The sequence below is a fragment of the Lepidochelys kempii genome, chromosome 5, assembly GCF_965140285.1.
Source record: "Lepidochelys kempii isolate rLepKem1 chromosome 5, rLepKem1.hap1, whole genome shotgun sequence".
In the NCBI taxonomy this organism is placed as follows: Eukaryota; Metazoa; Chordata; order Testudines; family Cheloniidae; genus Lepidochelys; species Lepidochelys kempii.
The window spans coordinates 135,576,574-135,592,272 of record NC_136384.1 but is presented as its reverse complement, the minus strand read 5'-3'; the positions used below and the strand labels follow the sequence as shown (position 1 = coordinate 135,592,272).

Below are 15,699 nucleotides of genomic sequence, written 5' to 3'. Positions count from 1 at the left end.
GTGTGCTTGCTAAGGCCAGCTCTACGCTACCGACTCCTGCCAGCACACATCCATTGGTCAGGGATGTGAAGGGGAGTGATCCCTGGCCAGCAGAAGCCCCATGTGCAGACACAGTTATACCGGCAAACCAGCATAGCTTGTTTGGCTTTTGCCATAACCAGTACAAAAGTAGCTTTGCCGGTATAGCTGTCTCCACGCTAGGGGCACTTGGCCAGCACAGCATACCGGTATTCCTAGGCTGGCAGCACGCTCCTTGTGTAGACCCGGCCTGTCAGCCCCACGTCACACAGCACTTACGAATGTGCTGACCCCTCCCATCCCTCTCCAGCAGAGCACTTCGCTTTACGCGCATGGCTCACTCTCATCAAGCCCATGTGTGTGCTCAGAGGTAGCACGTGAATAAGTGCTTGGCTGAGTTGGCTTTGGGGATGTGCCCAGGGTCCCATAGGGCAGAGCCAGGAGAGAACCCAGTGTCTTCACCACAAAGCCATCCTTCCTCTCACCCCCTTTGGTCACCCAGTCTTCACCAGAGGGCAGAAGCACCTCCAAGGCCTGGGGAGAGGTTTCACACCCTAGTAGCTATCTAGGTAGGTTGTTCTTTCATGTGCTTCTAGAACCACTAGCCTTTTCCCAAGACACCTCCTCCCACTCAAACCAAGAGGAGCTTTTCTGAGATTCTGCCCAAACTTCTCCCCTGAGGAGGGTTTTTAGCACAAGCTGCACCTCAGAAAGGAAGGTCACTTGTTTAATTTGAGATACCACAAGATACCTCTGCTGGGTGACATTCTGTACATGAAGGCAGTGTCCGGTGCAGAGCTAGGGAGATTTCATAGATCACCTTCCCTCTAATACCCACACAAGGTTGATGGGGTTCACCTATGCGATGGGATGGTGTAGAGAGTGAAGTGGGGATGACCTGTGCTTCTAGGAGCTCATGTATCAGTAACTGGTAGGACGAATGGAGTGTTGTCCAACTCTGGTTATTCTGTTGTCTACCATTTCAGCTTTCCCTCATGTCTGTGAACTGCTACACTTAGATTCAGCTGCCCAGAAAATACAGTATTTGGGCAAAGAAGTTTTGGGGCATCAGTGTCCAGCTCCATAGATGGATTGTAGCGCTAGTCATATTCCATCAACCACGCTGTGAGGGCTCAGGGGGACTTTGACTCTGTTGGTGGCGCTGGAGGTCCAGTGTGACGCTTTGGTAACAGGTAAGAAATGGACAGTGTATACTAACCGCCTTAAGGTGCTTAATTGTTTTTATTTGTTTTAAATTAGGATGGAGAAGAAACCTTTAATCGTGCTAAACTTCTGAACGTAGGCTTTGAAGAAGCTTTGAAAGAATATGACTATGATTGCTTTGTATTTAGTGATGTAGACCTAATTCCAATGGACGACAGGAACATCTACAAGTGTTACAGCCAGCCACGGCACCTTTCTGTATCGATGGATAAGTTTGGATTTCGGTGAGCGCTCTTTTCAATGGACCGTTTGTTACTCATCTGTATTTTAGCCTTCCATGCCTGTGGCAGAGTGGCACCATCTCCAGTATAAACCTCATATTGAAGGCCTGGAAAAATCACTCCTGGCTGCAATTTGTCACGGTGTAGGTGGAACAAAAGGTTTGTCTGCAGGAGAGATTAGGTAACTGTTCTTAAAAGTTTTCAAATATCAGTCACAGGAGTAGAAAAAATAGAAGGTGATCTTTTTCAGATTTTTTTGTACTCATCCGGTAGCTGCTGATCTTATCCCGTATCAATTAAAGCAACCAGTAAACACCAGTCTGCCTCCATTTAAGGCAGTGGGATTGCTCCTGCCTAAGTCCCGGGTGAATTTGGCCCTCTGTATTTAGCATTGTGGTAGCAAAGTTTGTCAGGATTTCTGGGCCAGGAGGTTTTCCAGAATGGCTACCCCTGGGATATTGGAAAATCTCAGTAACACTCTGCTGTGAGGAGAGTGTGTTCGTCGCAGGCCAACAGTCACCATGCCTGCTCTTGGGGACAAGGATCTGATCATCTTGGCCATATCAGCTTATTCATCATGACCTGTGTGGCAGGGAAGCCCTGTGGATATTTGCACCTAGAAATGGCTGCATGGTAGAATTTTCAGGCGTTAACATATGGGCTGAGGCGTTGTGGTTATGGTGGGTGAGATCAGGGAAGACGGCACCAAAAAAGAAACGCTAAATTTGTCTGTGCTCCACCTAATGCATGAACACACACACACCCAGCCCTGCTAGTCATTCCAGTGACAGCCCCCATCCCCTCCCCTCCCCAGTCCAGTCCTGCTAGTCATTCCAGGGATATGCCTCTTCCTAGCCACCATCACCCCGGCTGTCTGCTTATTCGCCCTGCAGGGAGAATGTGCCTTTTAGCAGACCTTGTTAGGAAACGGGCAAAGTCTCGTTTTTAAATACTGCCCTTGGAAGCCTGTTCTAAACTTGGTTATAACAAGCCCATTTGGAGCCCTGCCCCTGGGCCCTAGAGGACATTGCTTTTGACTGGGCTACGCTGTACAAACGCTGCCAATATACCCTTCATGGGCTCTTGCACCTTTTCTCCAGATCCATAGGAGTGAGCCAGGCTACTCAGCCACTGACTGCTCCCTGGAGCAGGGGGGATAGGGCCGTGACCCCCCACAGCCTGACTCACTGGCCAGGGTGGTCGAGTGAGGGCTAGGCATGGGGTAGTAACTTACTGCTGATCCAGGCCAGCATCATCACTAGCCCTACCCTGGGAGACCAAGCAGAAGCTGGGAGTCACAGTGTCTGTGGGAGTAGGTCGAGCGGTGCCGTGTATGCACCCCTTTGCTCAGGGCTGTGTCTGATGGCACCGTCTGGCCCTGGCTTCTCAGTAACAAGCCTGGTGCACTAACAAAGCTCTTTTTCCCCCTTGCAGTTTACCCTACAATCAGTATTTCGGAGGTGTGTCTGCTTTAAGCAAGGAGCAATTCATAAAAATCAATGGATTTCCTAATAATTACTGGGGCTGGGGTGGCGAAGATGACGACATTTATAACAGGTAAGACCCAAGCTGGAACGTGCTTGGCCAGATTTCCTGCCACTGTTGCTGTGCAGCTAGAAGCCTCTGCTAGCCTTGGCCCTCAGCGCTGTTCTCCCTGTCTGTGTGGGACTTATGACCCCCTCGAGCAATGCTTAAAGCCGCTGGCTTTCGCCGGCGCTGTCTGCAGCCCAGCATGCTAGAGCTTTCCCTCTTCTCTCACTCTGTGGGCAGGGCCTCGCCAGAGGTGCATTGGAGTGGCCAGAGAGGAGTGAGGAGTGTGTCTGCTGTAAATAGCACTTCCAGCGGAAGAGCTCTTCAGGAATCCTCCTGGGGAGACGCTAGCTGGGAGCATCCGTCCATTCCAGCTCCCGTGTCCTATGGTTGGGGTGGGTTGAGGGGCTGCACAGAGCTCCTTGCTGGCTAGGGCTGTGTTTGCTGCCCACCACAGCCATTAGGGCTCTTCGCCATCTCTGCCCCTGCAGCACAGCCCTCGTAGGGAAGTGGAGGTGGTGATGGAGTCTCCCCTCTGGCGCAGGGTTCTGATTTCACAGCAAGTCGGAGAAGGTGAGCTGGGAGCTGGAGCTGCCCTTCATGCACACACCCAGATAGCCGCGCTGACGGTGCCCGTGTTCATTTCCCCTCCTCATCCAGAGGAACTGTCACGGTGCAGGCTGATACAAATGCAGAGCTCCAACCTGGTGCTGTGTGGGTCTGCAGCCAAGGGAGGCCCTGGAGCACGGGGCGCCCTGCTCGCTGTTTGTGCTGGCTCCCAGCCAAAGCAAGCTGGGGCAGGGAGGAGCAGCCAGCACCCAGTGGCAGAGGGGTGCTCTGAGCTCTCTGAGCAGTTTGCTGGTGGTGCTGATCTCGGTGTGAGGCCTGAGAGAGGCCAGGGCCATGGGTTCAGCAGCAGCAAGATTCCTTCTGTCTTCCAGAATCGGTTTTCTCCTCACTTGCTATGTTCGGTGATTCCTACCCAGCACTGGGGACAGGGGAGCTGGGAAGGCCAGGCTTCCTGCAGAGAGGCACCTCAATCCAACCCCCAAGTCACTCGGTCAGGAAACTCTCTACAGCTCAAGGTGGGGTGGGGAGAAGAGCTGCAGGGCACTGGCTTGGGGGGTCTGTTCAGCATGCCATGGCAAGTTCTCTGCATGTGGGAGAAGTGAGGAACCTCACCTGCATGATAGGAACACAGTCGATCTGAAACCCGGCCCAGTGTGGAATCTTGCAGTTCCAGTTCACAGGGAACGGTGTCTGTCAGCAAAATGTAAGCAGCTGCAAAATAGTAAAGTGTAAAATAGAACCCTAAAAATTCCAGGAATGAGCGTAAAATACCCTGGAAACCAGCCCAGGGAGCTATTTGCACAGTGCAGCTTGTGCTTATTTTTTACAATTTTTTTCCACGCTGAGAGCAGACCAGTAGGGTTTGGAAATCTCCGGTGTTTTGATTTTTCAGTTCATACATGAAAGGTTTTGCTAATCTCTGTTTAATCTGAAATGTTTCTCTACCCCTTGGCCTTGTAATAGGCTTTTATACTTTCCCTGAGTTTATGAAACAACTTCACACACGTGTTGGCTGAGACATCTGTAAATGTTAGGGTTTACCTGTTTAAAAAAAGCAAAACCAACTTTGCATGATGTCACCTGCTTAAAGGAAAATTATATTCCCTTTGTAAAATGCTCCGACATCTGTGGCTGGAACCTGTTACAGAAGAGCTAGAGAGCATTAGAAAAGGGAGAGGGAGGCAGTGGTATAAAATCTGAAATCATAGAATCATGGAAACATTGGGCCGGAAGGGACCTCAGGAGGTCACCAAATCCAGTCCCTGCACTGAGGCAGGACCAACCCTGAGAGGTGTTTGTCCAGCCTGTTCTTAAACACTTCCAGTGCTGGGGATTCCACCACCTCCCTCTGAAGCCTGTTCCAGAGCTGAACTACCCTGAGAGTTAAAATTTTCTGTAGCTTTTGACTCTATGTAGGAACAGCAAAGAGAACACAGGAAAGGGCCAGCTGACCAGTGTTAGAAAAGCTTGCTCTAGGGTCACATTTCGTGAGTGGCAAGAGCCCTGTCTGGTTTCAGAGTAACAGCCGTGTTAGTCTGTATTCACAAAAAGAAAAGGAGGACTTGTGGCACTTAGAGACTAACCAATTTATCTGAGCATAAATAAATTCATTTGAGCCCTGTCTGTCACATTCAATGGTATCCGAGTAAAGGTGAGCTGCATTTAGGCTACACTGGTAATACTTAGGTTGCCAGAACACTTTACAGCTTGAAAGCACTTTCCCACCATTTTGGTAGGAGCACAGAATATCTTCCACCAGAAGGTGTAAAACTATATCTACGTATTGCACATAGTGTCTAACCACAAAACTTCCCCCAGCCCCCAAGGATGGGCAGAAACAGACCCAGCTTTAGTCCCACGCTCCGATTTCGTAAGATGCAGAGTTAAAGGCTGGAGCACTAGTTCTGGCAGTTTCAAACAATCACAGCACACTCCCGATTATTCGAGCAGCACGGGGGACTCCAATTTTATTCAGGTAATTGGGAGTTTGGATAATGGAAAGGGCATGAGCAGCAGGGAGCCCCTCTGCAGTCACGGCCCCGCTCCCTCCTTCCCATGAGAGCGGGGCTGAGTGGCCGCAAGAATCATTCTTCAGCAGCGTGGCCTCCCCGACAGCCAGGGTCTCTGCTCCGTTCTCCGGATGTGCATTGTTCCCCGCTGGGGACCGAAGATGGGATTCAGATAACGCAATGGCGTTCTGTTCAGATGGCAGTTGGGTTTTGGCAAATCGGGAGCATCCTGTAGGTGTGTGTGTGTACGGAATAGTACGGGTGGAACAGACAAGTGAGAGACTGCTGTGGGAAGGTAATGGAGAGCAGTTAAGGTGGGAAGAAATGGAGACGGGTGGATCCTATGGGGTGCTGAGCATCCCCAACTTCCTCTGGAGTCTGTGGGAGCTGACAGCACTTGGCACCCTACAGGATTGAACCCGTAGGCGTTAGCCGGGTGTAGGAGTTCAGAATAGGAGGCCAGAGGGTAAGAGCAGAGTTCCAGTACTGACCGCCTGGGGCAGTTCTGCAGAGATGCTGTTGCACCATCTGGACGGGGAGTAGTTTTGACAGCTAAGAAGGCAGTTGTCAGTGGGTGGCCCAAACTAAAGAATAGTGTGGCTGCCGACCCTGCTAAATGGCATTTAAGGACCCCCCCCACACACACACACACACCACAATTTAACTTTCTTCTGCAAGGAGAGAGACGGTATCATTAACCCCATACTGCAAATTCGTCTTCTGCGCGAATCTAGCAGGCAGTACTGCAGCTTGGTTCAAACCTTTCCGCTTTCTCATGGCGTTGCCTGATCAGCGGGATTGCAAATGGCAGAGTTGGAAGTGACCTGGGCCGTTGCTTTGGCTCAGGAAGCTTTACCATTGGATCAGCAGAGCTGTGCGGACGATGGAGTTTTTCAGTTCACTGCCAGTTCCAAAAAACTGGGGGAAAAAATTGTTTTGGGTCAACCCAAAACCAACATTTTTTGGAATTTTAAGTGAATCAGTCAGAAGACCTTGTATTGGGTCACACAAAGTGTTTAATTTCAAACAAGGAGAGGGAGGGAATATCTTTTATTGGATCAGCTTCTGTTGGGGGGAGACAAGCCTTCGAGTCACACAGAGCTCCTCTTCAGATCTGGGAAAGGTACTCAGAGGGCACATCTACACAGCAACTAGACACCCGTGGCTGGCCCGTGTCAGCCGACTCAGGCTCGTGGGGCTCAGGCTGCGGGGCTCTTTCATTGCTGGGTAGATTCTGGCCTCGGGCTGGAGCCTGGGCTCAAGGACACTGTGGGGCTTTAGGGTCTCTCTCTCTCACCCAGTGACCATTTATGACATTCATTTTGACATTTCCAGAACTGTTTTTCTTTTTCTCTGACTGAAACAATTGGCACAAATTTGTGAAATGTGTTGGTTGCCCTGAATCTGCATTTTTGGGCCAAAAAAAGAAAGCTTTAGGTAGAAGTGGCTTTAACTGGGTACTCAGGTACTTATTAAGAATAATAGCAGCCTCTTGATTTGTTTACTTTCACAGGCTGGTTTTTAAAGGTATGAGAATATCTCGCCCAGATGCTGTAATTGGGAAGTGCCGAATGATTCGCCATTCAAGAGACCATAAAAATGAACCCAACCCTCAGAGGTGTGTCCATCTCACTTCACCTTCTTGACACGTTAGACATGCTCTCAAGGCTGATAGTTCCGGATTATCCCACTTTCCCCTTACTATGTAGAGGTCTGATCACATAAGTTACTTTACTCAGTGGGCCGAGTGTTCACACAGTTATTGTACCTAACCTGATGGAACGTGCTGGGCTATCCAGATGCAGGATTAACTTTGTACACTTTGATTATTTCAATCCAGGGGTGGCCAAACTTACTGACCCTCCAAGCCGCATATGACATCTTCAGAAATTCGAGTGCCGGGATGCACCTGCCAGCTCGGGGCTTCACCCCTGTGGGAAGGAGAGGGTCTGGGGCTTCAGTCCTACAGAAAGGTCCTGCCAGGGCTCAGGGTTTCAGCCCTGCTCCTGCTGAAGCCCTGAGCCATGGCAGGCGTGCCCAGCGGGGCTGAAGCCCTGAGACCCCTCTCCCCACTGGGCAGAAGCCTCTAGCCCCACCACAGCAGGGCAGAAGCCCCAAGCTTTCCCTCCCCCAGTCTGGTAGGTGGAGAATGGGGTGAGGGGGCATAGGGGACGCTGTGAGCTGCACTTTAATTCTAAAAGAGCTGCATGTGGCTCGCAAGCCATAAAGTTTGGTCACCCCTGTTTTAATCCTTTCTTGTGGCCATTGAGCTGTGATGCGGGTGGGTGCAATATACTGCTTGCAATTCAAAGTCATTACAACGTTAATATTACAATGTTGCATCCTTTTATTTTCACAGGTTTGACAGAATTGCTCACACAAGGGAGACCATGAATTCTGATGGCTTAAATACGCTGTCATACAAGGTAGTGAAAACAGATAAATACCCACTGTATACAAAAATCACAGTGGATGTTGGCTCACCAAAGAAATAGTGTTGAAGAGGCAGATGTGAAGACTTAGAAGCTACCAGGGATATCTGATCCGTAGGATTTTTATATGTACTGTTTTTTACTACAGTCAGAATGAACAAGAAGGCCGCATTCAGCTATGCAAAGTTTTTCCCAGTCTGCTGGACAAGTGAGACTTCTTAATCCCAAACTTGGCTTTACACAACTTTCTAGCTCTACGGTATTTTTGTAAGTTTGGAAACTGTAAATAAGAGTTGTAAATATTTACATTGCCAGAAAACGCTGGATATTATGTATTCGCTGCAGTGCTCCCCACACAAATATTTTATTCAAATGTTATTGTTCACAAACAAATGATGAATCAGCAATTACTACCCGTATTATTTCTTCCATATGTTAAATTAGGTAGACGAGAACACCGCGTTAAATTCTTCGCTGTTGTTACTTTATGAAGGACTGGAAAATGCTGCTAAAATTGTACACGTTTATACTTCGTCTTCGACTTTTTGTTAGTGGAGGCCAGTATCGTTTAGTCTTGTCTCATGTCAACCAAAACAAACACTTTTTTCTTTAATTTTATGCAGAGCAAGTTTTGGAAAAATTGATCTTACAAAATCTGTAACAGCAACAGCTTTTATTACTTCAGAGGAGATTTTAATAAGGCCCCAGCCCTCCAGCGAGCGCTGTATAGACAGGACATTTAGGCTTGGTGGGAGCTGCCCAGGATGGTGTAAATATGATGATTGGTGCAAGAAGTGCTGTCTCCAGGTGACCTGCACGGAAAGATGTCTCTTGCTTGATAGAGCAGTGCCAGATGCATTCTATTTTTAATAAAGGCAAATTGGTTGTAATTATGGGCTGAAACTATAGTCTTTTTAATTAAAATTTACTGACATTTGTTTACTTTCGTAAGAGCTTTTCGCACCATTTAAATACCATATAAATTTCACAAAAACAAAATGCATTTTTCTTACTGTTGTACATAAAACTTGAATTCACTGTTCCTTTTGTTTTGTGATATTTTAAGATGCAGTGAGAGAAATTTGGTTTTTAAAAGAGACGTATGTTAATACCTTGATTAAACTAGGATGTAGCATAATTGTTAAATGAGGCTTAAAAATAGTCTGTTATCACAATGACAGGTTCTTATGGTGCTTCATGATGTGTGAGCCATGGATTAAGTTTGCGCTACGTATTTGTCCATGAAATCTCTTGCGTTCTTTAATGCTTTAATACTGACAGGACAGTAAAGATCAGGCTTACTTTGCTGATCTGAAGCCTATGCTAAAAGTGTGTCTAAGATGTGAGAAAGTGTTCCAGGTCCCTACTCGTTTGTAACTTCCGCAGCCACTGAGGAGTGTACACTTTCTTGTTCACAGCATTTTTAAACTGCAGATAGGCAACAGTGCCATCCTATATACCTTGCCTTTCCGCTTTATGACATGATGAAAACCCCTTCAGCATTATGGCATTTAGAGCAGGTCAGAATTTCACCTCAAAGCATGGACATCTCAGCAGTGTTTGTGAACTTTTTGCCACCTTTCCGCCAGCTCAATCTAAAATGACTTATGCTAATTGGGCCTGATCCAAAACTCTCAGGAGTCAGTGCGAGGGTTAGTAGGAGCTCTGGATCAGGCCTGTGGGGTTACTCCTGCATCTAGGTGTGTTTACCTGGAGAGTAGAAGTGGAGCTTAAGTCCCATTTGTTTTACACAGGGAAGGAAGGGGCTGATCTAAAGATGGGGGGGAGGGCTGTTTTATTTAAATGTGCTTTTTGGCCACTGGCTATGGCTGAAGTCATGGACGGAAGCCCCAGTAACCCCATGGGGTGCCGGGGGGGGGTGCCTGCCCTCAGTCTGATTTGTAAGGGCTTGTCTACCAACACAAGTTAAAGTGAAGCCAGTGTGGACACTCTCTTACCTGTTTGGAACTGGCTCTGTTGGTTTAGTTTACACCTGTACACCTACCAACACAAGCCAAACCTATGTGAGAGTGTCCACACACCAAGGTGCACCAAATCTGTATACAATCACACCTTTAGTTAACCAGGACAGCTCTGGCTTCTGATCAGTACGAGGGAGAACCACTTCTTGGCAGCATTGTTTGGGACTAGGACCTGATCTGCCATTACAGGATCCTCACCTAAGAGCCAGCCTGCAAACACCTGCTCTTGGGTGTAATTGTACTCATGCTAGGAATTGCATTACAAAGTAATTACAAATTACTGATGTCTTGGCAGAGATGCAGTAGCATGTAGCTTAGATCCCTTCCAGAATCTGGGTTAATTTTCTCTCTGCAAAACCCACACACATGCAGCAGCATTGATTAGTAGCCAAACGTGGCCTGGGATTTTCAGAGGAGTCTAAGGAGTGTGGCCCCCAGCTCCCACTGAATGCCAGGGTAGTATGGGAACCAAACTCAGCTGAGGCTCTTTGGAAAATCCCAGAATCTTTGTGCGTCTCTCCCCCCCCCCACACACACACACCCCATCTGCCCCCTTCTCCTGTCAACTGAAACATCTGAATCTTCAGAGATTTGTTTAATCCTCTAGCTGCCCAACCTTTGCAAAGACACAATATATTGCATTTGATTGTTTTGCCTTACTAATATATGAAGATCAGGAAAATTTCTATAGAAAGCTTTCATATTTTAAATCTCAAAGAATGGAATTAATGTAAGTAGTAACGTTCTGACTGTTAGCATTAGAGATTTCTACAAATGTGCCTTAAAAGGAAAAGGGGAAGGAAACCTTGAACAAACAGAACAGCATGTATCATATCAGACACTTAAGAGTTCCCATGGGCTGCTGATTTACTTTTCCTTTACTAATATTTAAAACGGTAAACTATTTAAGAAAAGTTTTTTAAAAGACAGAATCTTCCCCCCCTTTCTTAATATGTGTAACCCTGTGGTGCTGGGCCAGGATTTCACCAGGGTGAGTTCTCATGCAAAGTACATCTATCTAACTGTGAAATTTCTTCTCAATTTGACCAGTCCATGAAATCCAGCCATTATTCTCTCTAGGATTTTCAGGGACCTTAGCAGTAAACAAATATGTAACTCGGAAATGAATTTTGACTGAATCTTAGTTTGTGGTGGGTCCTATTCAAACGTCGATGGTAACGCTCACTGAAGTGATCATCTGTAAAATGGGCAAAATTTAAAACACATAACCGGATGTAAAACAAATGCAGATACCTAATTTCATCATAACAATTGTTTTTTAGAATACTAAGCATTCTGGTATGTGGCCTTTTATCATGTGGCCTTTGCTCATTTGCTGGACTGTGTAGAGGTTTTCAGAATGTTTTCCATAAATGATTTTGCTTTGCACTTTTATCACTCATATTATTTCCACATGTAAAAGCTGAGGTCCCTATGTTCATGTTCATGTCAAATAAAGTATTTTCAGTCTTTACAGGTAGTGATATTACTTGAAGAAATTTATTTTGTCTGTCTCTTCCATAGCTACTCTGTCCAGTTGCAGGCCACCCCGGGTTTCCAGTTTAAACTCCTCTGCACAGGTTCTACCCCCTTCCTCCTGCCAACGGTAATGGACTGAGTGAGGGATGGGCCTTGCAGCCTTCAGCACCCTATTGTGGGCTCTGTTGGGCCCATAAGCAGGGTCTTCCACTGAGGAGGTTTGGGAGTCAGAATTAGGGTTGTCAAGCGATTAAAAAAAAATTAATCGTGCAATTAAACAATAATAGATACCATTTATTTAAATATTTTGGATATTTTCTACCTTTTCAAATATATTGATTTCAATGACAACACAGAATACAAAGTGTACAGTGCTCACTTTATATTTTTATTACAAATATTTGCACTGTAAAAAACAAAAGAAATAATATTTTTCAATTCACCTCAAACAAGTACTGTAGGGCAATCTCTTTATCATGAAAGCTGAACTTACAAATGTAGAATTATGTACAAAAAACCCTGCATTCAAAAATAAAATGATATAAAACTTTAGAGCTTGCAAGTCCACTCAGTCCTACTTCGTGGTCAGCCAATCGCTCAGATAAACAAGTTTCTTTACATTTGCAGAAGATAATGCTGCCTGCTTCTTGATTACTTCACCTGAAAGTGAGAACAGGTGTTTGCATGGCACTGTTGTAGCCAGTGTTGCAAGATATTTGCATGCCAGATGCGCTAAAGATTCATACGTCCCTTCATGCTTCAACCACCATTCCAGAGGACATGCTTCTATGCTGATGACGGGTTCTGCTTGGTAGTGATCCAAAGCAGTGCGGACCAACGCAGGTTCATTTTCATCATCTGAGTCAGATGCCACCAGCAGAAGCTTGATTTTTCTTTTTCAGCGGTTTGGGTTCTGTAGTTTCCGCATTAGAGTCTTGCTCTTTTAAGATTTCTGAAAGCATGCTTCACACCTCGTCCCTCTCGGATTTTGGAAGGCACTTCAGATTCTTAAACCTTGGGCGAGTGCAGTAGCTATCTTACAAATTTCACATTGGTATCTTCTTTGAATTTTGTCAAATTTGCAGTGAAGTGTTCTTAAAACAAACAACATGTGCTGGGTCATCATCAGAGACTGCTATAACATGAAATACATGGCAGAATGCGGGCAAAACAGCCGGGGACAGATAATTTCCCCCCCCCCCCCAAGGAGTTCAGTCACAAATTTAATGAATGTGTTATTTCCATACTTACGTTGCTTGTTAAAAAAATATGTCCTCTGGAACAATGGATGAAGTATGAAGAGGCATATGAATCTTTAGCATATCTAGCATGTAAATATCTTGTGACTCTAGCTACAACAGTGCCATGTGAACGCCTGTTCTTGCTTTCAGGTGCATTGTAATTCAGAAGCAGGCAGGATTATCTTCTGCAAATGTAAACAAACTTGTTTATCTGAGCAACTGGCTGAACAAGATGTAGGACTGAGCGGACTTGTGGGCTTGAAAGTTTTACATTGGTTTGTTTTTGAGTGCAGTTATGTAACAAAAATACCTACATTTGTAATCTGCACTTTCATGATAGAGATTGCACTCCAGTACTTGTATGAGGTGAATTGAAAAATACTATTTCTTTTGTTTATCACTTTTACAGTGAAAATATTTGTAATCATAAATTCTATAAAGTGAGCAGCATACACTTTGTATTCTGTGTTATAACTGAAATCGATATATTTGAAAAGGTAGAAAAAAATCCAAAAATATTTAATAAATGTTAATTGGTATGCTATTAGTTAACAGTGTGATTAATTGCAATTTTTTAAATCGTGATATTTTTAAGTTAATCATGAGAGTTGACTGCGATTAATTGACAGCCCTAAACAGAATGCTGGGCCTGGTAGTTCAAGTATCCTACATGCCCTAGGGGAGAGGTACGTTCTCCTGCAGCCAGGATCCTAGCTGTGTAGGGTTTCACAGATCAGTTAAAACATCTGATTGCACCAAGGAGAGAACCATAGAACTGGAAGGGAACTCGAGAGGTCATCTAGTCCAGTCCCCTGCACTCTTGGCGGGACTAAGTATTATCTAGACCATCCCTGGTGTTTGTCCAACCTGCTCTTAAAAACCTCCAGTGATGGAGATTTCACAACCTCCCTAGGTAATTTATTCCAGTGCTTAACCACCCTGACAGGAAGTTTTTTTCTAATGTCCAATCTAAACCTCCCTTGCTGCGATTTAAGCCCATTGCTTCTTGTCCTATCCTCAGAGTTGAGAACAATTTTTCTCCCTCCTCCTTGTAACAAGTTTTTATGTACTTGAAAACGGTTATCCTGTCCCCCCTCAGTGTTCTCTTCTCCAGATTAAACAAATCCAATTTTTTCAATCTTCCCTCATCGGTCACGATTTCTGGACCTTTAATCATTTTTGTTGCTCTTCTTTGGACTTTCTCCGATTTGTTCACATCTTTCCTGAAATGTGGCACCCAGAAGTGGACACAATACTCCAGCTGAGGCCTAATCAGCACTGAGTAGAGCGGAATAATTACTTCTCATGTCTTGCTTACAATGCGTCTGCTAATACATCCCAGAATAATGTTTGCTTTTTCTTGCAATAGTGTTCCACTATTTAGTTTGTGATCCACTATGACCCCCAGATCCCTTTCCACTGTACTCCTTCCTAGGCAGTCATTTCTGATCCAGGCAAATAGCACTTCCAGTTAATGAAGCTGTTCTGGAACCTGCTAGAGCAGTCTGGCATACACCCGTCACATACGTCCCCTATCCCAAGAGAGCAGAGAAATGCTATTTTGTTCCAGCCAAGGGAGCAGAATTTCTTTTTACCGATCCCACACCGCTCTCTTTCTGATTGTCCAGATTGCCACGGAGAGATCTAGACAACAACCATCAAAATCCACCCTTTCTGACAAGACTTGTTTGGAAGAAAGGTCTTCACATCCACGAGCTTTCAGTTATGTATGACGACCGATCAAGCGCTGTTGGCTAAGTACAATTATCTGAACTATTCCAAGTTCACCAATTTTTGTAGACGTGCTGCCACAGCAAGACAGCCCAATTCCAAGCTCTCATTGAAGGTAACCTGCTAGCCAGAACAGCAGTTCAATCAGCTGTTGATGCAGCGGACGCATAATCAAGATCAATGGCAATGGCCATTGTAATGCACCATAAGTCATGGCTACATGCTTCAGGGTTTCCCATGGCGGTCCAAAACCCATAGAGGACTTATGAAGCTCATCTTTTCAGTGAGTGGACAGATGAGTTCTTACACATTCTGAAGGACTCCAGCTACCCTCCACTCCTTGGGAATATATACACTGCTACCAGCTGTCACATGTTCCTCCCCTTCCTGGGGTGAGGGCTCATTCTCCAAGAGCACAAGCGACATCAGGGGCATTGCTTCAGGAAGTACCTCTACTTGACATTTGCAAGGCAGCTAAGTGGAGTTCCAACCGGACATGCATAGAGTCATAGAAGATTAGGGTTGAAAGAGACCTCAAGAGGTCATCTAGTCCAACCCCCTGCTCAAAGCAGGACCAACCCCAACTAAATCATCCCAGCCAGGGCTTTGTCAAGCCAGGGCTTAAAAACCTCTCAGGATGGAGTTCCACCACCTCCCCAGGTAACCCATTCCAGTGCTTCACCACCCTCCTAGTGAAATAGTGTTTCCTAATATCCAACCTAGACCTCCCCACTGCAACTTGAGACCATTGCTTCTTGTTCTGTCATCTCCCACCACTGAGAACAGCCGAGCTCCATCCTCTTTGGAACCCCCTTTCAGGTAGTTGAAAGCAGCTATCAAATCTCTCCTCACTCTTCTCTTCTGCAGACTAAATAAGCCCAGTTCCCTCAGCTTCTCCACATAAGTCATGTGCCCCAGCCCCCTAATAATTTTTGTTGCCCTCCGCTGGACACTCTACATTTTGTCCACATCCTTTCCGTAGTGGCGGGACCAAACTGGATGCAGTACTCCAGATGTGGGCTTACCAGTGCCTAATAGAGGGGAATAATCACTTCCCTTGATCTGCTGGCAATGCTCCTACTAATGCAGCCCAATATGTCATTAGTCTTCTTGGCAAAAAGGGCACACTGTTGACTCATATCCAGCTTCTCATCCACTGTAATCCCCTGGTCCTTTTCTGCAGAACTGCCTCTTAACCAGTCAGGCCCCAGCTTATAGCAGTGCCTGGGATTCTTCCGTCTTAAGTGCAGGACCTTGCACTT

At 46.0% G+C, this 15,699-nt stretch overlaps 1 protein-coding gene across 3 annotated transcripts in view; it reads left to right on the top strand.

Moving 5' to 3' along the window:
* B4GALT1 (beta-1,4-galactosyltransferase 1) overlaps positions 1-11,460 on the top strand; it is a 64,895-nt gene extending 53,435 nt beyond the window's left edge. The window contains exons 3-7 of one of the 3 annotated variants that reach the window (XR_012159188.2): positions 1,279-1,466; positions 2,898-3,020; positions 7,086-7,190; positions 7,932-8,271; positions 8,628-11,460. Coding sequence is in view for 2 of the 3 variants with exons in the window: in XM_073346034.2 (XP_073202135.1) it covers positions 1,279-1,466; positions 2,898-3,020; positions 7,086-7,190; positions 7,932-8,067 (552 nt within the window). In the remaining variant the exon portion in view is untranslated. Of the gene's footprint in view, positions 1-1,278; positions 1,467-2,897; positions 3,021-7,085; positions 7,191-7,931 lie in introns of all 3 variants that reach the window. The other 2 variants (XM_073346034.2, XM_073346035.2) reach the window with 2 other exon arrangements.
* The last annotated feature ends 4,239 nt before the right edge of the window (positions 11,461-15,699 follow it).